Source organism: Manacus candei, unplaced genomic scaffold (genome assembly GCF_025592945.1).
Source record: "Manacus candei isolate 608988 ecotype Guabito, Panama unplaced genomic scaffold, ASM2559294v1 h1tg000046l, whole genome shotgun sequence".
NCBI lineage: Eukaryota > Metazoa > Chordata > Aves > Passeriformes > Pipridae > Manacus > Manacus candei.
This window is the reverse complement of record NW_026138094.1, coordinates 3816305-3838390: the sequence shown is the minus strand read 5'-3', so window position 1 is coordinate 3838390 and position 22086 is coordinate 3816305. Positions and strand designations below refer to the sequence as shown.

At 35.7% G+C, this 22086-nt stretch overlaps 1 protein-coding gene across 6 annotated transcripts in view; it reads left to right on the top strand.

The window, feature by feature from the left end:
* UNC13C (unc-13 homolog C) overlaps positions 1 to 22086 on the top strand; it is a 176185-nt gene that overhangs the window by 60860 nt on the left and 93239 nt on the right. For 5 of the 6 annotated variants that reach the window (XM_051797187.1, XM_051797188.1, XM_051797185.1 and 2 more), the window contains exons 3-7: positions 888 to 910; positions 1441 to 1505; positions 6965 to 7034; positions 11836 to 11907; positions 16842 to 17061. In XM_051797187.1, coding sequence (XP_051653147.1) covers positions 888 to 910; positions 1441 to 1505; positions 6965 to 7034; positions 11836 to 11907; positions 16842 to 17061 — 450 coding nt within the window. The remainder of the gene's footprint in view (positions 1 to 887; positions 911 to 1440; positions 1506 to 6964; positions 7035 to 11835; positions 11908 to 16841; positions 17062 to 22086) is intronic. The other variant, XM_051797190.1, reaches the window with a different exon arrangement.

Below are 22086 nucleotides of genomic sequence, written 5' to 3'. Positions count from 1 at the left end.
CTTTGCTTTGATCACATAATTAGCCTTTAAATTAGTGGCATAATAGAGCCTTTTAGTTCCCTGGATTGTCACTGCTGTACTGTATTCAGCTTTACATTTTCCAGCATATTTTTTATATATGCATTTGAATGTGATATTTTCTTGCAGACAAACTGGTTTAAAAATGAAATGTGGCACACATTTAAGATGTAAATTATTATTTTGTAATGTATATAACCTGAGATATCTCCAAACACCTCAAAAATACCCTAAGTATTTAAAGGGTTCATAGAATGTGTCCTCCCTTTGGGGGAAAAAAGTGGAAAGATCAGTAAGGTGACAATTAAAACAGTTTCATGTATGCACTGTACTATAAAATGTGAAAGTGAATAAAAAAGGGGTAGATATTTCTATCAGCAAATATTTTCTGTCTGGTAGTAAATGTGAATACATCATGGTTTTGTATTAGGCAATATAGAATTATATATGTCATATACTTTCACAAATGTAGCTCTTCTATTGGCATTGGGGACAATTTCTATCACTATATGAGTAGCTGTGATAGAATAATTACATTTCAGGAGTTGGAGCAGGGGCTGTGGTGTTTTTATATCCTTGGTAGAAACAGTTTCCTTTTCCTTGAAAATAGACCATTATTTTTTTTCAAACACTGCAGTTGCAGTATATATTCATTAATATTAAAAATATATTTTAAAAAAACAATGAAATTAAAAATCATGTGGAGATGGGACACAGTATGTAGATTATATACTATCCACACAGTCTTTCATAAGATTCTGGTCTACAGAATCCAGATTAAAACAGTGATAGATTTTTATGGCATAAGATATTTTCTCAGAGTCTGTTTTGTCTAACCTATATTCCCCTTCTTCCCAATTCTCTTTCAGATAGCGGTTCTGTGGATGAAAAGGTTTAAAATCACCTATTTGCTATAGGGATCATGTATTTTGTTGATGTTTGTTTGTGACTTCTTTGACCTATTTTGTTCCTTCATTTTAGTTGTGAAATCTGCATGGTTTTTTTTCCCAGCTTTCCACTCTTTTGTTCTCCTTTGAGTGTATTGCAAATGTGTTGCATTTATAAACAGGATAACCCTCACTGTTGTGCTTATCATAATTGCCAACACAGGGGTCTGCTGCTGTCAAACATGATATCTCATATTTGCCTCTAATTATCACCAACACTGCATTCACTATAGGACTTAAAGGACAACAGCATTTGGGAAGCAATACCTTATCTTCCCATGGGTTCTTCCAGTGTGTTTCACTAAATGCTGAATGCTACCAAAATGTATCCCAAAGGAATAGCTATTCTAGCTTTGGCCTGGAGCTGACCCTGCTAAACATTTTCATATGTCTTATATGTTTGATGCAGTTAAATTCTGACCCAAGCTTACTAAAAGCAACCAAGTAACTGTCCTTTTTTTGGTCTCTATTAAAGGCTCGGTTAGTAAGTGGAAGTTCCCTGGATGCTTCCAAGCTTTATGCAGTCCAGGCATTTACTGGGTGAGTACCAATATGACTTTGAATGCTGTTATTTATATCTGCAAAGTAGTCTCATAACATTGTAGTATTTTTTCTAAGTTTTCTTATTTTAAAGGGAAGATACACAACAAAACTGACCATGTCTCCTCCTTTTAATTTTTTTAATTACTTATTTTTTTGTGAAATCAATACAACAATTCAGGTGCCAAGGAGACTGGATGACAGATCTTTTTACCTTTTTTTGCATATAAAATAGATGCCCTTTGAAGCTGTAACACAATTTTGTCTTCATTCTAGTAAATGTAATATAATGCTAGTAATATAATGTCAGTCTAGTACTTAAAAACTAAAAGGTCAAGGGAGAAAGATCTTCCAGTTGGCTGAGTGTGAATGTGGCAGAAACCAGAATATTTTGCTTTGTTGTCTCCAGATGAAGTTATCTTGCATCTAGTTGTAGGGATTCCTTCCTTTGAGGAAAATCTCTCCTTCCTATTTTGAATTGTCTGGAAAGGAGAAGAAGTAAAAGTCATTGGTAAATTTATCAGTTACATTAGTACCTAATTAAAAGGGATATTATCATTTTCCTGGCACACTCTGAAAGCACTTTTTGCTATAGATATGCTTTGTTACAAAGACAAGGCGATGACATCAAATTAATCATTCCTCTTCTTGTTTTTATATCTGAAAGGCTATACAACAGATGGTAGATACTATGAACTTTTCCTGGTTAGATTCTTATGTTTTGGGGTGGGGGTTACCCTAAAAGGTATTTATGGCACTTATTCGCTTAATGTAATTCACATGCTTCTGTGGAAGGTATAGTTAAGGTAACATTTGTACTTATTGTTAGACCTCCAACAAAATTAAGAGCATTCTCCAGCTTTTCAGTGGCTTAGGGAATTTCCATATAGTTTGTCATATCTCAAAGTCTTATGTTTCTGCCTTTCCCAATGCACAGAACCTTCAGAATTGCTGTAAAGGTGTGAGGCCACATGTGACATCGGACAGGATTAGTTGCTCAATGTAAACCAGAAAAGAAGCAGTTTAACATCTAGTTATTGTGGAATTTAGGAGAGCATTTTGTAAGCAGACTCCAAGAGTGTAGGTACTGACAATCAGGTATGGATATCTATGCCTACAGGAAGCTGTATGTGACCATACTGTTTTGCCATATGCACTACTTACCATTTCCTAATAAATGTAGGCCTTAAAAAAGTAATGTACAAGAGTGTATAGAATTCTAATTTTTTGTGGGTTGCTCACAAAACAATCTCATAGGTGTTAGGAGAACTTTTGCTACTGACAGTGACTGTACAGACTGAAGGTGCTTTTTTTATGCCCTCTCTTCCAGTCACAGATGAATAAATTCAAGTATTGAATCTTTTGAGAATAACGTGTCAATCCTTTGTTAGGACATCCTGTAACCACTGCATGGGATGACTTCAAATGACTGACAATAGCTCAATACTAGCTCATGGTTTTATATTAAACTTTACTACTGACAAAGGGTAGATTGGACCTCTCCCCTTTGCTGTCTGCAATATCTTTTTTAAGCCTCTGTTTCACTAGGCCTCCCTGGAAACAGTTATGCAATTTTCATTTAACTTCTCATTCAACCAAAGAATGCTGTCATTTCAAAGACTTCTGTGGCTCTGTTTTAGTCACACTTCCTAGTCTACTCCTGCATACAAAAACTAATCCTAAATTCCAGGATCCCTCAGCCTTTTCACTGACTGCAGTTTTAGCTATGACTCTCACCAGCACATCCCACGTCCATGGCAGGGACTGCAACACTTCATTCTCTGCAATGATCTCCACTTGGCTGCATGAAATGAGAGAAAAGCCAGGACAAAAAAAGTAAAGGCAAAGACTAAAGACAGCTTTCCTGGGGTTTCTCATCCAACCTCTCTGTTAAATGGCAAAAAGCACCACCTTTCCTGAGTCTTCCATACCAGTATACTATAAGAGCTTCTTCATTTTAACTTTCTTCTTCATTTTAACTTTCTTCTTCATTTTAACTTTCTTCTTCATTTTAACTTTCTTCTTCATTTTAACTTTCTTCTTCATTTTAACTTTCTTCTTCATTTTAACTTTCTTCTTCATTTTAACTTTCTTCTTCATTTTAACTTTCTTCTTCATTTTAACTTTCTTCTTCATTTTAACTTTCTTCTTCATTTTAACTTTCTTCTTCATTTTAACTTTCTTCTTCATTTTAACTTTCTTCTTCATTTTAACTTTCTTCTTCATTTTAACTTTCTTCTTCATTTTAACTTTCTTCTTCATTTTAACTTTCTTCTTCATTTTAACTTTCTTCTTCATTTTATTGAAAATGAGACACTTTAGAGTTCATTATTCACATATTTTTAAAAAGTAAAAGGGGGTCAGCTGGGTTTTTTGTCATGTATCTTGGGTAGTACTGTTTTACTTTTTCCAGAGACTTGGTCTGTACTAATTTACTGTTTGTCTGATGGTGAGTCAGAGACTGATAATTTTACACACGACCTAATCCATTCTGAAATTTGTTAATGATACACAGATTGTGCTCCATGCAGATGATTACTCCTTTCCTTCAGTGGCATGCTCTCAATGGTAAAACAAACTTATTTTTCTTGGGCTCCAACAAATTCAAATACATTATTGTTGTGCAAAATGTCTTCAGAAGCACATAAAAGATAGCCAGTATTGAAGATTTTTTCATGACTTGAATAATAACTTTGATTAAACTTCACCATCTTCTATGTCAAAGTACCGTTGGCTTATAATTGGGCATAGGGAGAGGAGTAGAGAATTTAATTTATAACCTATATTAACATGAACAGTTTTTCTATGGCTAGTCATTAATGTTCCAAAGATTATACACAAAGACCAATATTTCACTGTCAATACAGCATTGCCCAGTTTGTTGGTTCTGATGAAGTAGCTATTCTGTTTTTCAATAAAATTTGATCTCACAATCCAGATCAGTATATTAATCTTTACTTCCAGCGATAGCCAACAATCTTTGCATATTTACGGTCCTCTTAAATGCTCTTAGAAGGATCGATTTGTCCTTATACAGAGAATTTGTGCATTGGAGGATTTCTAGTTTACATCCCCAGAATCTGGGCTTTTTCAGTAAAGATGCAAGAAAAAGTCCTGCGTAAGCAGTTCTCCAAAAATAAGATTGATTTCAGCCAAGAGGCAGGAGATGTTATTGTCTTCTAGGAGTTCATCTGGTCATTGATTCATTGCACAAGAGAAAGGAGACAGTTTCCCTTCACAAACTGCAGTATGGGTACCTCTTCACCATATATAACTTATAAACAAATATTTGTTATAGCATAGAGATGCACAGAGGAAAAAGCAGATCAAGATATTTCTGCCAAGTTGAAGTTGAGTTGAAAATCACAATGAAAAGATTGCGGGGGGAAGTACAGATTGAGTAGAAGATTAAGCTATTTAAAGAGACAGAGGTGTGAGTTGTGACAGATTACTGACTGAGCATAAATTACACCACTAATGTCATAATAAAATATCTTTGCATTATGTATTCATCTGCCTTTATTCTGTCATTCTTGCTGTTCCCTCAAAAGCCAACCTTTTCTTTCTTTGGTAACATCATCAACATGCTTAACTCAGACATAACTTTTTTTCCCCATAAAAAGACTATTAGTCATTCTTGAATTTGGATTTTTTTTTTCCTTGCCGTGTGCTGCTCCTTAATGATCAGTAAAAGGAGTTCAGTAAGAACCTCCATTTCACTCATATTTTATGTTACAGAGCAAAATAATAGATGGAAGTGATTTTACAGATATTGTCTGTCAGAAGTAGCTCTTTGTGGCATAAGAATTCCTTATACACAGGGTGAGTTTTATTTGCTGCTGATGGAACTGCTCCTGAGTACCACAAAGCCCTGAGTTTATCTCTTAGCCTCCATACATTTACTTTTCACAACCTCAGAAATGTTATTTTATTTCTATCACACTTTTGATGGGTTTGTAGGTCTGGAAGTTGCAATTTGGGTCTACTTTGATCTTTATGTTCTTGAAAAAAAATTCTAGTATCACAACCCTTCACAAAGACTGTTCATATCGAAATATAAAGGAATTGCATAAACAGCTTATGAATTCTTTCCCTGTTTTAGATGATGATGCAGGGGCATCAGAAGGGGGTATGAAAGAAACAGATTATCCCCTGAATTTATAGGGTAAGAGTTAAGATAGTGCTTGGAAAGTGGTAATGCTCATAAGTGTTAAAATAAACTCTCCTATGCTCTAAGTGCTTTACTGACTCAACTAAGATATGAAAGGCATGACCTTTTTTTCCCTTGTAACTAGAAGGACCTCTGCAAAGAAAAACAGAGGGATGCCTTGATTTTAATATAGGAAACTTGGAAATTTTCTGTGCAAAAAACTGTGTCAATCACTAATCTAATGCATCACTTGATGCATTAGAAGAATTAAATTGTAACATCTACATCCAACAGGAATCCTCAGCCAGAGTCTTACCTTAGATATAGAATTTGTCAAATTTTTTGTCGAAGTCTGTCAGGTGGTGTGGGTTGGGGTGTGGGGGTTGTAATCCTCAAGTCACCAAAGGACCACCTGGGACCGAGTGCTGACCCTTCAAAAGGAAGTGAAAATTCTGTCACTGATTTCAGTTATCTCTCTTTTCACCCCAAAATTGTTTTGTGTACGAATAAAATGAGGACTTTCAGATGATAAACTGTGTTATACACCACCTTCTCTGAGAATATATCTCTGAATTAGATCTGGCAAGGTATGTAACAATCTTCCAATATCCAATGCAGAAAATGTTCAGGAGGATAATACCTGTGCTAACTGTTCTGAAGAGTCAGGAAGAATGAGGCACATTGTTATCTCTATCACTATGTATTCTTTCAAATTCTATTGTGTCAGCCTTTTATTCTTTGTTGTGATTACAAGTTGCTCTTTGCTGCTGTTTGCAAGTTATATGTGAGATCTAATTGGAGTTTAATTGTGTGCTTAATGAGAAAGCTTAAATCGGGAAAGAGAAAATAATGATGGTCACCATGGAAGTATCTTAAAATGGGACAAGCTCTGTTTTCCACATTCACATGGAGATGTGAATCTGTGACTTTGCTAGATATTGTAGTCTTTATCAAATTTATTACAACAGTGATATTCTCTGCAATGTTGGGCCGCATCTCAACTACCAGATATACAAGACCTTCTGATGGAAAGCTACTGTTCTAACTTTTAAATTAATGGTAAAAAGTTTTAGGAGGTATTAAACAGCCTTTCAGCTACTCTGCTTTGGGTGAATGGCAGAAGTAAAAGACAGCAGCACCAAGAACACTTTCACCAGCTTTTTGTAAGAAATAGAACATTTACCTTCTATAACTTCTAACTGCTAATTTTGATTTTATCTGTAAATATAGATATTATAAGCAGTTCTTAAGAATGCAGACTTGTAAGCCTCGTGTTTGTATTTTCTTCTTTCCTTTGTATCTCCTGCAGTGGACTGTATGGCATTGACAGCATGCCAGACCTGCGCAGGAAGAAATCTTTTCCCATTGTTCGAGATGTGGTGAGTAACTCCTGAAAGTGTCATTTGTTTGTCAGTTGTCTACACCTTTCTGGTAATTACTACTGTGCATGTGAGTGACAGTTTGTCAACAATTGTGTTAGGGAAAATAGGTATCTTGAGAGGATGGATTGAGGCCAGTAAAAGTCAATGAGGCAGTGTTATAATGGACTAGATAAGTCTGAATATCTCGGGGAATATTTAGATATTACTTGTGTAATCAAGTAATGTGCATTTCATGCAATAATAAACTGCCCATTCTCATTTTAAGTTAGCTTATGAAGACAGGTACTATTAAGGGTTTGGGATAGTGATTGACTTGATTTGTTTTGATACTGAAAGAGGAAGAAAGTTCCTTTTAAAAAGCAACCCTTTTTCACTGTGAATATTTTAAAGATTTATGCGCACTTTTGGTACAAGATGAGGCAGGGGGTTTTCAACAGTCATCACGAACAATAATAGTCTAGAAAAATAAATTTCAGAAAGGTGAAAAGAATGGCAGTTCCTTTGAGATTTATTCTGGCTTCCAGTCTAAAACAGATTAAGTAGATCTCTCTGCTCTGAAGAATTTTGAGTGCTATTCACATTTCTCTATTTCTTTTCCTGGAGTACAGAATTCATAATTCAAGAAAATCCATACTTAGTCTCTGATGGTGGTGAGCCCCCAAACCAATTTTTCGTTGTAAAGAAATGATGGGGTGTTAGCCTAAGTAAATGGTACTGGAGCTGTCATTAAAAGATCAGCCTTTGCTAAATTATGGCTGTGTTTTCTCAGCTACACTGTTCAGTGATACACTGTGCTATCTGAACAGTCAGAAAGAGAAAGTACAGCAACCATTTTAGGGTAGAATTCCTTCTGAAATCAATGAAGTGTTACAGTGTGTGACATAGTAGTATTACACAAGTATAATCTACTGCCCCATTATGACACATTTATGCATATTAAATGACACTCTGTTGTAATTGTTGGAACTGTTTGCAGAAAAGTATAGCTCAAAATTCATTAAGACATCAGAATGTTAATTATTCACTTTGAGAGGAGTAACACTTTCATTTTATTATTCTAGTATGTCAATGATTGCTGCTTTACTGTCCAGTCCCTGGAGGATAACTCCTCTTGAAGGAATTCTATCCTTAATAAGTATAAATTGCAGAGTTTTAAAACCAAAATTCATTCTGAAATTGAGTCATTATGGACTTACAGTATCATTCTTAGCTATGTGTTCTTTATACATCTTTAATAGAGTAAATTGTATTACAATTCAGTTCTACATCTGTAAGCCTAAAAAACTTCTACCAACATTAGAAGAACTTATTTCAGGCTTAGTGTAGGTCTTCATCTTTGAAAGATTATTTGTATTTAAGGTATATGTTTTAAGCAGCCTCCTGCAAGCTCTGAGCTTTCAATATGTTCCAACACACCTCATTTAAATCAATGACTTAATGATCAGGTCCTTGTGAGATGTGATACACTGTAAATGATCCTTGTTTTATGCTTACTTCTGACTGCTTCACAAAAATAGAGATAATATTGCTAGAAATGAGTGATATACTCTTTTGATACTGACTGAAATAGATATAATTTCATATATATTTCTGTTGCAATAAATCTGACAAATTATTAATATTCTTTAAAATTTCTTTCCTATCTTGACTGGATTTTTCAGGCTATGGTAAGTACTTTTATACTGATAAATGTTCTAAAATTATAGTAAAAACGTTTATGAATTTCGTTAATGTCATATTTTATTATGACCTTGTACTGGAAAGTAGGAAAAATATTTTATGACCAAGAATTTAATCATAAGAGAATGTCTTGTCCTCTGCATCATATATACCAATATTATTAGAAAGGTGTTAAAAAGGTGTTGATGTATTCCAAATATCCTTTCCAATGATACAAGCAGAACGTTTAGCACCCAAGCATAATGCTATTGAATTATCACCAACTACAGTATTTCAGAACAGCAGCATTTTACTTATGGACTTTCTCTTGCAGATGCAGTTTATTCTGACAGTGATACCTAAATGGAAATAACCCTTGTGATTTTTTTTTTTCACTAAAATCCCTGTAAATTTAATCCATATGACTGTTAAATATGCTGGTTTATCACAAATCCCTCTGGACATCACTTTCTTCCAACACGACAAACACTTGATTAAGAACAACCTAATTACCTGTTTTCTATTAGGTTTTGTTATTTTATATAGGGCACTGTACTATAATTTTAGACACATTTCTGATTAAGGAGCAAAATGCTAAAGTTCCACGATTCCGTGAGTACCCGTTGGGAGAACTGAGCTTCAAGGACACAGGACAGGGCCAAAATTGCCTCCCTTTTTTCCTTTTTTCTCATGGGAAATAATATCTGTTTATTGACTTCTGCTGATATCATGAAACTGCAATTCTACTAGCTCATGTACTTGGATGAATTGCTGGAGGACAGAGCACAGTAGCAGTCACTGCCCCATAATCCAGGTTAATGTTATTATGCCCTTTTTACTCCTGCCCTGACAAGTCATCCACATTGTTCTCTCACTTGGAACGACTGGAATTGTGCAACTGAGACCTGAAAGGATCAAATCCCTTTCTAAGTATAAGGGACATGAAGTCTACAGTTCAAAACTATAAAACTAGCACACTGTGGGCCAGTAAATATAAATGCAAGACTTTGAGAAGAAACCTATACTTTAAGAGGGATCAAATGATGGATGCTTTAAAGTAATTTTTTTTTAACCTGAAACTCTACTGATTATGAAAATTATTTCTATTCTTCTTAATGATCCCATTGCATTTTTACTTACCATTTTTTATTTTGATGCATGGGTCCTGTAGCATTAGGTTTTGTCACAAAAAGTTGGAAACAGCAAAGCCTCTGGGCTCTGTTTAATCTTTCCTGTGACTTTGTCAATCTCATTGGCACACACTGATGGAATTTCCCATATTCACAGAAATAGAATGAAAAGATGGTCACAGAGAAGTAAACAGAATTATTTACTCAATAATATTTGAATGGGAAAACTGATAGCAAATTAATGGCATAGAGAGGATAAACTGCTGAGTTTAAAAGAAAGAGAAAAGGAGGGTTCTTTGCATCCCATCTTAACTGTAATAGCACAGTGATAAATCAAATCAAATATTACTAAACCAAGGGTGACTTCTTACCCTATAATTGGTTTCACAAGATTAATAATTTTGTGTCAATCTGCAAGTTTAATTATTATCAAGGGAAACTTATTGAAAATTGAATCAGGGGAAGTGAACATTTAAAATTAAAATTGAACAGTCTTAATATATCTAAATAAATAAATAAAAATCCATTTTAAATGTCGGTGTTTAAAATGATAAAATGGGAAGAAATTAGAATTGTCTCTTCATCCAAAGATTAATGATGCAATTCCTCTGTTGATGTGAGCCTGAATTGCTTCTGACCCGATACGTATTTCACAAAAAATGTCATATGCAAAATATCACCAAAACTTTTGCTGTAATAGCTCTGCAATGGTGAACTACAGAGACACACTGCACAGTTAGGTGAAAATTTGTATCCCCACAACAAAAGCAACAACAGACTTATGGTGAGTGGGTGGTGTCATTGATCTGCACAGTGCTGGGCTATGAGGGCAGCAGTGCATGACAAAGCAGATACTGGGTGACAGAAGAACAGAGATACAGCACAAGTATAGGGACACACATGGGATGATTTAGAATAGGGGGAAGGAAGAATGAGAACAACATTGCAGGTGAAGTGCAGTAATAGAACTGTGTTATGGTTGATATTTCGCACAGTGAAATAAATCTTACCTGTTTCTGTCAGGCCAAAAGGAGTACTGATAGCAGAAGTGATATTCAGATTCGAAATATTAATTGGAAAACACACAGAACTTGTTTCACCAGGGTCTTTTTCCTTCTCATCATTATACTTGCTAATTAATTCTCAAGGAACTGTTTAAATTTCAGGGATATTGCAATAAGGAGTAGAAAATTTCACTGTTTATTGTATATTAAAAATACTTTATTTTGAGTCACTTCGTATGTACTGTACTAGAGCAAATGAGATTGTCTCTACAACCCAGTGTGTATTATTTGGAACCAGGAAGTGTTCATAAACCAATAACCTCATGTGACCAAATGAGGACAGATTGCAACAGAGTTCCAGCCTTTTTTCTTGCCTCCAGGAACCAGAGTATTTCTCCATGTGTCCATATATCCATATAGAGAAATATGGATACTATGATCCATAGTATCAAATTAATATTCTCTTTAAGGAAAACAAGAATTTAAGGTTTTTCAAGGTCTTTTTATTTAAAACAAGTAACACTGTTATACATATGCACAGTTTAAAAATGCTCAGTGAGTTACAAAAATCATCCACGCTGACAACTTGAACCGTAAGACTACTGCAAAATGATCTCCCATGTTGCTGCAGGCACAGTCAGCTTCCAAATTAGGGCAGGATGCCTATCCTTGTACCACATTAATTTGGTTGGCAAAGCGGAAAAACAGGGACAGCCTGTGGTTTAAAAAAACTAAGTCACAAACCTCTGAATAACAGGTTTTCTATTAGAAATGGCAGTTCAGCTGGGCACTGCTGAAAGAAACAGTAATGATGATGGAAGGTGTACTTCCATTATGTACTGAAACCTTAAAAGTTGTGGGCTGCAAACATTAACTAAAAGTTTTTGGAACTTGTGCAGTTTTGTTTATATGCAATAGCATAGTCAAGTGCTAATTGCCTTCCATTAGATTTGACAGCTGGTGTTACAAGTATAATTTTAACCATTTTGCATTTGCCTCAAACAGACACTTGCAGCTCGAAAGTCTGGTATTTCCATGGCCATGCTCACCCGGACCTCCATAAACACTGAGGAAATGGTAAGTGTGTTCAATGACACGTTTAAATCACTTAAACAATGGAGACATTTTTGTTAAAAGAGCTTTAAAATTTATTTCAGCCTCAGACGCTCCAAACTGGATGAAATTGAGTGTGTAAATATTCCATTTATTGCGTAGGAACTTTCAGGGATCCTGAGCAGAATTTGCTGCCTGATCCACAGTTACAAGGCCAGGTTTGCTTCTGCTGACTCACACCCATGGCAGTCAGAGGAGACTGAGCAAGAAACCTTTGTTTTACCAAGCAGTTATTTGGGGGAAGCGTTTTATACCATGCTTTACCTGCAGTCTTTCAGCATCTTTATGTCTTCATCACATCATGGGGGCAGTCAGAATGACAGGACTCTGCAAGAAGGTTTCTTTGTGATCATTATTTTTTCCCAGTCCTTATGGATGGCTGGGACACTATGTGACTTTTTTTAATGTAACTCACACTAATAACACATCATTCTTGAAGAAATGTTTAGTTCATACAAAAAGTGACCACAAGAATATTCTGAAAAATCATATTCTTATAGCTAGTAAAACCTGTGTATTGTGGTTTCCCATTATTGACTTCACTTAGGTTTTGAAAAAGAAATTTATTTGAAGCAAAACCACAAAAGGTGTCATTTTCCTCAGGAATACTTAAAGTGTGATGCAAGAAGATTTACATGGCTAAACTAAGCAAAAGGACTAATTTGAAGGAATATAGGCCCATTTCGTGTTCCTTAACTTGCTAGTGCATACATAGCCTTCTAAAATATATCCTACATTGAAGAAAAATGAAGTGTTGAATTTTTCTTACACAGTTGTTAAGCTCCATAGTAGAAGAATGGAAGAACAGAATATACTGACAGGTGTTCTGGGAGCTGAAACCCACAGCACAAATACACACACGTCCATCTCACCTGATTTATTGTGAACTTTCTGTGCTTATATGGTAATCATAAAGTAACAATTTGCTAGTGCTCAGGGATGGATTGCTGAGGTAGAAAACAGCTGGTGTTTGAAATGTTCTTTCAGTAGAAGAAGGAGTTATTTTATTCTGCTATCTCAAAATAGTAACAAAGGTTGACAGAATGAAAGAGAACTATTGAATCTTAAGAAGAAGTTCAAGGCTGAGAGAAAATTATACAGAAAAACTTACACCATGGAAGTCATACAAAATAAAGACTTTTTTATCTATGTTATAGTTTCTACAAAAATACCTAAGTTCAGTAAAAGAAACTAAGATACTCCATATGATTTACTAAAAGATGTTTACTGAAAAAACCCTATGTATGTATTTATTACCTTTTATGATGACTAATATAGATGCAGCTATTCATTTACCTGCCTCCCTTCCTGTAAAAACTATCAGGCTCTGACTTTAGTTGCAAGTTTTAGAGATAATATTAATTGCCAACAAATGCAGGACAGTAAATAATAATGGGGGCTGCACTTACAGATTCTTATTGAGGGGTACTCTTCAGGAGGAAAAAAGAAGGCAGCAAATCCCAGTAGACAGCTCAGTGAAAGCATTTCTCCAATGCTTGCTGTCAACCAGGAGAAACGACTGAACTATGATTCAGGAGATATGAAAAAATAATTTCAGTGTGGTTTTATGCCTTTATACTCTTTGGCCTCCCTTTGAACCATGCCACATGAAAAACTCTGCATCAGAAACAGATATTTCCTAAGAAATCTTTAAATAAAAATGTAATTCCAAAAGTAGACAGCAAATACAATTTAGATATATCAAAGTTCATTTGATGAGAAAATGTAAAAAGGTAATTTAGAGAAGCCTCTTATTCTTTAGTGAGCCAGCCCTCACTAAGCATATAAAGGGAAGTGAGTAATCTTTCACAGATAAATGTAATGCTAGAGCCAGGAAAGCCACTGGTTAGATATTTAAAACATGGAAAAGATAATACTTTTGTACTTGGTCTCTAAGTAGCCAGCTGAACTTAATAACCTAGGGCATCATTCAACAGGGTAGAGCAAGATTTGAAAACAAAAAGGACAGACATTTTCAGGCATAAAAGAACTCTCCAGATACTCTCCACAAAATGAAGATGTGAAATGCAGATGAAGAAATGCAGTCACCAATGAGAGTTAAAGAAAAAAATCCCTTTGGGCAAGTTATTCCTCTGATTAAGGTTTTCTGGCTTTTACCCTCCCTCAGCTTTTTCTAGAGGGAATATTAGTGACTCTGGTGGGAGCAGGTTATTTGGCTGACTAGATTCAGCATGGAAATTCTTTGAACTAATGCCTTTTATTAAAAAATCAAATGCCACTTATACAAAAAATTAAAACCTGAGGTGAAGGCTGTGAGCTTTGCCACCTGACAGTGCTGTCCTGGTAGAGCACACACGTGACCCAGTGAGTTTGTGTGTTTTCAGGCACAGGTCCAAAGACATTTTAAACAACGTGATACTTAAACATATGTTTTCAGTTGAGCATTCATATAATTGCTTTGCTGAACAAAGAGACGGGGAGTTTGTAAAAATAATATATCGATGACATTTAAAAGTATTTCAAGTAGTATATGACAGAAATAAACTTCAATTCAGAGGATAAGCAGATAAGTAGATAATTCTCCTATATATTGAGTGCTAAATGTTGCCATGCCCAGAGCTCAGTGAATTCATATAACAGAAACATTTAAACAGAGAAAAGTAATAGGAATGAAAGCCTCTAGACAGAAAGATAAATAAAATTCTCCTTTGCAATTTCCTTTATTAACAACAGGGGAAGGAACATGTTCAGCAGCAAAACTAATCTACAAATTGTGCCTTTCAGCTGAAAATTTCATTTACCCTCAAATGTTTACTTCAAGGCCTGTTGAGTTGTGCCATTTCATTACTTACTGACATTTTAGAAAAAGATAAATTTACTGGCAAAATAATTTATAATGTGAAAAACCAATGAAGCTGAACAGGGTGAAAGGGCAGGATTTGTACTGAGGCTACTAGAGTTTAGGAGTGGGACAGTGTAACCTGCAAAGGAATCTTCAAATATCTAGTGGTTTCTGAGAAGCATCATTTCTCAGCAGGCTGCATAAATTCACCTTGGGTTTCTTTCTAATCCCCGTGACTGGCAAGTTGTGACATGGCAGGCAGAAGGTGGACATATGTGCAAAGAGGGATTCTCCAGAGATAGGTGGCTGTGTCTGCCCCAGTCCTCCTTAGGGTCTGCCAAATCAAACCAGTGCAGACCTTTCCTTGCTTTCAGGGAAGTTATTAGGACAGACTAGGAAGCACCACAGAGAGCAATTCAGAATTTGTTTTAGTCTTTCCTGCTGTATCAGGTTTTTTTCTTAGTTCAGTTCTGCAGTGTTCTCAGAAGTGCTAGGATCAAATGCCCATGAAATGTCTGACCATGTATATTTGATTTGGCTTCACAGGATGGATGCTGTTTTCAGTGTGTAACTCTTCAAGAAGAGTTGTTGCAGCCTAAGCTACTTAACACTTGGTTCTGCTATTTTTAGTGCTTGAACCTATGGATCAGTAGATTTATTGCTACATGCTAATGGTTTTCCCATGGTAGCAAAAGTCCTTTAATTGATGGCTCTGATTGTGCAACATTATGCAGATGTGTGCACAAAATATATTTTATTTTTATCATTAGCAGAATATCTCACATGGTTTGAGCAGAGAAAACCAAGAACATGTCAGATATTGGTAGACAGCCTAATATCTTGCATTTGGTATAAACTTACCACAGCTGAATATTAAATATAAGGGAGTGCTGACTAATGCTCAACTGAGTAAGTTTGCTTTGCTTCCTATCCTATCAGAACTGTGGCAGAGATGTTGAAGCACAAGTGGACAAATCACACACGTTCCCAAGTGTTGTTTCCCATTTTCTACAGTATTAGAGCTACCTCATATTATATCCACACCGAACAAAGACATGGATGGACAGACAGATTTTCAGAAATATCCCTCTGTGCCACCCCTTTTAATATGGTTTCTTCTTTCTAACAGAAACAATCATTCATTATAAGGGAACAGGTCTAGAACTTCTAATACATTCATGGCAGCCATGTATGAGTTTAGTGAACACACAACCCCAAAAAACCCACAAATGTTGTAAGATCATATTTTTGTGTGGTGCCAAGTACAGCCTACTTTTTCATTCCCGGTAAATCACCTGGACTTAGAAGATCTGGGTGCCTGAAAACAAAGCTCAGATAAACAAACTGGACCATTGTGGCTGTATAAGCTCATGTTTTACATACAAAACTTCAGAGATTGCTTTGTATTTACCTTAATAAGCACTGAGAAGTTGAGATTGAGGTTGTTACTGTACTAGTCAGCCAATAACTGTTCTTGTAGTAGAACTGGTCATGAGTCTTAAGCCAAAACAGTCAAAGAAATGGGTGGGGATTTTTGAGAGCGTGGATCATTCTTTTTTACAGGTAAAAAGCAACTTGATGCTTAAACAGGAAGTAGTGAGTATGGTATTACAGACAATAGCACAGGAATACAGATAAAATGGAACCCTAAAACTGGCCAGCTTTTATTTGAGGTTATATAGACACTGAATATTAAATGACAGCATTGTATATAATCAAAGTACATTTTGTGCAGTGTGTCTAAGTTCCTGTAGAAAGTATTTAAACATTCAGAAGTAGTGTTAGGCACCAGTGAATGTAATGTGATGAATTTTTTAATTTCTGCCTAAAAATATAAAAATATGCATAAGACTTCTTGTTAAATGACTAACTTGATTCCAGTTTAACTCTGCTGTTTCTGAATTCAGATAAAACTGTCATCCAGGGTTCTTTTGTCTTCAAAGCATAAGGCAAAATGAGTAAATCAGTATTTTGCAAATTCATACTTCTGTGTATATTCTGATATTTTCTAGCATTGTAAGTGTAAATGACATATAATTTAGCTACAGTTCACGTGTATTAAACAAAGTCTTGATTTTTTTTTCTTACCCAACAGAAAATACACGTCTTCAAGAAGACATTGCAGGCTTTGATCTATCCTATATCATCAACCACACCTCATAACTTTGAAATTTGGACAGCTACAACTCCCACATACTGTTATGAATGTGAAGGTCTACTTTGGGGCATTGCCAGACAAGGCATGAGGTGCACTGAATGTGGTGTCAAATGCCATGAGAAGTGCCAAGACCTCCTGAATGCCGACTGTTTGCAGAGTGAGTATTTCTTGACGACTAAAACATTGCAATACTTCACATCTTTTGATTTTGTGTGTACCCTCAGATATATCCTGAAACAAAGGACCCGATCATCCCAAACCAGTGAGGGCATGTTTAACAGTTGAGAAGCTAGCCAGAAACTTCAGGAAACAACTACTGTTTATTTTGCTTTTGTCTCTAAAATGTGCCAAATGTTGCGGGTCAGTTACAAAGTAGTGCTTGGTAACATCAGAGAATTGTTTATTTTCTACTGCCTAAGCCTAAAAAATGGCAAAGATTAAAAAAATATTCATGATACTTATTGTAGTCATCTTATTGTGCTGCATAATAGACAAAAATATTAAACAGTGAGTAGGACCTTACCTTTCAAAATACCAAACCATGTATGGGTAAGGGAAAGAAAAATTTAGTCAGGAAGTCCTTTGGGACCTTTTTCTTTGCCCAGATTGATTCCAACCACCATGCATTCTCCTTCAAAGATATACCAGGTACATTGAAACCATACTTAAATTACAACACAATTATTACACAAGATTCTAAACAATAGGAAAACAAGACCTGCAAATTGTCCAGTATTCTTATTTTGGGATGAAAGGCGCTTTTATAACTCTGGAGTTATTCCCCATTGTTAACTGCTGATCTGTTCCTGCACTTCTACATGTAGGAAAAGTACATAGATATTTCAATGAGGTCTTCCTTCTTCCCACTGTGTTCTCTGTGTGAAGAGCTGTCACAAGGGATGGATTCTCAAGGTTCATACTGTTCAGGAACTAATCAAAATTTCCCAGAGCAACTGACCCCATGGAGCCCAAACCAATGAAGAATTTCTAAATCAAGCTGTTTAAATGCGCTTAATTGTCATTCTGCACTATGGCTGAAACTGGGCTGTGTTTGACAACTAAGCTTTTGACATAGTTTCACAAGTGAGAAAGGAATGTTTGCTTTGAAAATCAACTACTACAGAAGTAGCTTGTGCAGCATTAATGTGATTGCTGGTGGTGAATAGTCAAAGGTGTATAAAGATGATACTCATGAGCAGCTTCTTCAATAAGTGCAAGTAGTTCTGTTACTGGGACAGTAACAAAAGCAGGTATGTTTTCAGAATGTCAGTTCCTGTTCACTCTTATTGACTAATTGTCTCGTTTCATTCTGGGTATGTTTTAAGACAGGCTAAATATAATAGTGAATTGCACATCAGCCCATTGATCTCTCTGTTTTGAGTAGTCATTTGACACCCTGTTTCTGCTGGGAATCGCTTGGTTTATACTGCCTGGATTTATAGGCATGGAAATGAGTTAAGCTTGTACTTCTGCTGGCAACAGGATATGTGCAAGTCACTTGCCAACCTGACGGAGGAAGCAGAAAATAGCAATAGCTTTCCTAAATTTAATGTCTCCCCTTATGCATCTTATCTTGTTTAGTGCTATTTATGTGCAGGGGTAAGAAAACATGGGGGAGAGGCACTGAATTGATACTGATATTCTCAAAATGTAGTGTGAGATTAATCTTGTAGGGGGGCCACAAACTGAATCTTTATGAACCACATTGGATCTAATTGAAGGGTACTTTCTACACATCCTTCAGGAACTGGGCTACTGCTGGGATTAGGAGCTACTCTGCTATGACTCACTTTTGCTGCTCCCTGAAAAGGCTTATTGTATTCTGTGACAAAGAGATAACTATCAAGTCTTCTGTAGAGTGTTGTGGGAATTCCCGTATCATAATTACATACAATAATGGTCTAGAAATAAAGCATAGCTGAAACTTAGTCCACCAGAAGGGGACCTTTTATTTTGGAGGATTTAAGAGAATAACATGTCATGTTATAACACTTTGTTTCAGAAATATTTTTAATTTAAGAAAATCAAGATTAATTTACTCCATGAAACATATACAACAAATCTTGTTTCAACATGAGTGTTATGAAGTGTTGCAAAGATCAAATGGTTATGAGCATGGTAATCATGTCTTTGTGCTGGGAGGAACCTTTCTGTTACTGTTATTTGGGTGGTTCTCATCTCACCAAACATGTGAAAACCCACCTCTACTCCACCAGGATTTCAACCTGGTTACTGCATGGCATTCAGTCCCCTTTTGAATTACATTGGAGGTTTTTTTAATTGGAAGTTTTATATGGCAAGAACATTTATTTCTGTCTCATGGATCCTCTGTCCTGTAGTGCATTCTACAAGTACAGCACAATACAGATCAGTGGTGTATTCTTAAGAGATACCTTACATACAGTCATCCCTGCTTGAAAGACTATTTAGATCTGACCTCTAGCATTTTGGTTCATTTTTATCAAAGAAAACAGCGATTAAGTCTGTGACTTTTCATTCCTGTGGAAGTTTGAAGAGTGGAAAATGAAAGCTTCCTGAGGTGTCTGTAGGAGCTAGCACATATCAAGTATAGCATTTTAATCTCTTTTTGCTGTTTGAGAGAGTCACAGTTCAAACTGGAATTGTTACTACAGCTATTTCTGCTCAATAATAAAAGCAATGTGAGAAAAGCAAGATCCAAGATCATGTCCCTGACAATTTCAGGGTTACAAGTTACTCAAGGGCTGCATGTAATACTATGATTTCTCATAACAGAGAATGGTTAGAGAGGTTGTTCTTTGTGAGGCTTCTTAAAAGTGACCAAATCTCTTGTCACTGCACACACTGAAAAACAACATTTAAGCCAGCTAGGCCTGAATATAACACTAATAAGGAGCTGAGCTGTTATTACTCCTCAGAATAAGTAATCCTTTCTCTGTGGGGTGATATACCTTCACATATCTGCATGCTGACCATGCCTCTTCCTGTTTCACTTTTCCAACTGTCAAGGCAATAATCCTCTGCTAACTTTCTGAGAGGTGAGCTGTTTTTCAGGGTACCACAATCATGCAGGTGACATGAGAGATGTATCCATCCCTGAAATAATTTAATCTGGCTAAAACTGAAAAGCTACAAAAGGCATACAGAGTAAAAGTATCCTTTTTATCTTCCTTTTCACTTAGCTGAAGAAAAATTCAGCCCAGAGGTTCCCTGGCCCACATCACTAACCCAAAAAAACATAAAAAATATTTCGGAACACCATGCTGTCTTTGAAGAGTTTTTATAGATGTATAAATGAAAAGTCTTAGAGAGGGCCTGCAAAAAAAGAAATAGGATTGAAAGTCATCTGTGGTGTGAACAGTTTGAAAACATTGAACCACAAAGTCTTGAAAGGACAAACCTCTAGAAGGCAAATTGCAGATAAAATATTTAACACACATAAGGGATCCCGCTCTTCCCATTAGCATGCAAATGTTTTTGAGCATCCTGTCATATTTTTTTGCAACAGATTAATTGTTCAGTGGGTTTGAATATTATACTACTTTGAAAATTAAGTTCATGCACGTTGTTTTACATTGGAAAAATGAATTGACCAATTGGTTAAATCTCTGTTGCTGAGAAAGCTAATGCTAACAGTATCATAAGTGAAATGTAGTTATTTTTATCACAGTTGTTCTTTGGGCCTTCTCATAATCATGAGGGTGTATTGGCCTCCAAACCTCTGTGATTTTTTTTATATGCAATGATTACTAATATAGACTGTAGAAATGAAGTCACATCTCAAGCTCTTTAAGGTCAATATCTAACCTTGTTCTAAATTAAGTTTAAAAAAAAATCGGTAGTACTTTCATTAGACCACTCATCTTCAGCAAGATATCCCTTTCTAGTACTAGGTGCAGTATTAAGTTAGAATTGATTTCAATCATGTTGAGTTTGTATCAGTCCCTAGGGTAAAAGGGGCTTGTTAACTTTGTGTGCAATGTAAGTTAATGATATTGTCTCAATTAATTTGATCAATACTGGATGAAAAGAGTTGTTGATAGACTGTCAGCAATTGAGGATGTAAAATTAGTTGCAATAAATAATTTCATATAAATAGAAGGCTATTTTGTTAAAGGAAGTTGCATTTTAACACATATTTCAATTTTATCTGTACAGTTTTATCAGCAAGGTTTTTAACAGGAATATGTTGTTGCCGTTCATATTGTGTCCATGGTTTATCATTCAGTTATGATGTTGCATTTGTACTTTTTGAGGAAGGGCAGAAAATAAGAGAAAATGAAAAATATTCCTTCCTGCATCTTCCAAGAATGACCTGTCACACTTCCAAGCAGATCAGCCATCATCCCTTTTGTAATAAAATCACTAGAGAATTCCTTATCTGGTATTTAATTTCATGGTAGCATTTAATTCTATTTCTACTAATTCCTGATTTTTCAGTCTGGAAAATCTTTAATCACTAGAACTTTGGTCTTCTACATTCAAAAAAATTAGGTATTCTGACCTAGAGATTTTCAAGATTTTTCAAGATTTAGTGCCATGGAAAACACCTTGAAGAAGGCATATAATTCAGCCCTTTGACAGTCTGGGATCACTGGTATCTGTTATCTCATCCCACACTTTTCCAATCTTATGACATTATGCCTTCCCACTTTGTTATCTCTCTCTATATAGATATCTCTGCCTCCGATGTGCTGAGATACCTTCAGGCACATTGAAAAATGAGGAAAACAAAAACATGAAATATTTGCTTAGTAAGACTCCACTGAAATTGTATGCTGAAAGATGACCCTTTCTAGTTCTGTGGATGTGTTGATAATTTTTTTCTTTAGCCATTGCAAGCTGAGAGTGACTCAACAAAAAACTCCTTCCAAAGAATGTACTGGTGTTTGATGGTATTGTAAAGACAGAACTGTTCTTCTTCAGTATTGAAATATCTGTATTCTAATTTCATAGCAAATTATTCAACATAATTTTGTCTTAATTTTACTGTCCTTTTGAAGGGAACAATAATACTTTGATTCTCCCAGGAGTTGAGGATGGCTGGTTGGATGATGTTTCCAGAAGCTTTTGGAAAAGTACTTAGTGCTGCTAATGATAATGATGATGATGATTGTGACATTCAGTGCCACAAGCCTTTGAGCAGTGTTTAACAACATGAGCCAGAATTCAGCAATGCCTGTAGCAAGTGGCAATGTGTCAC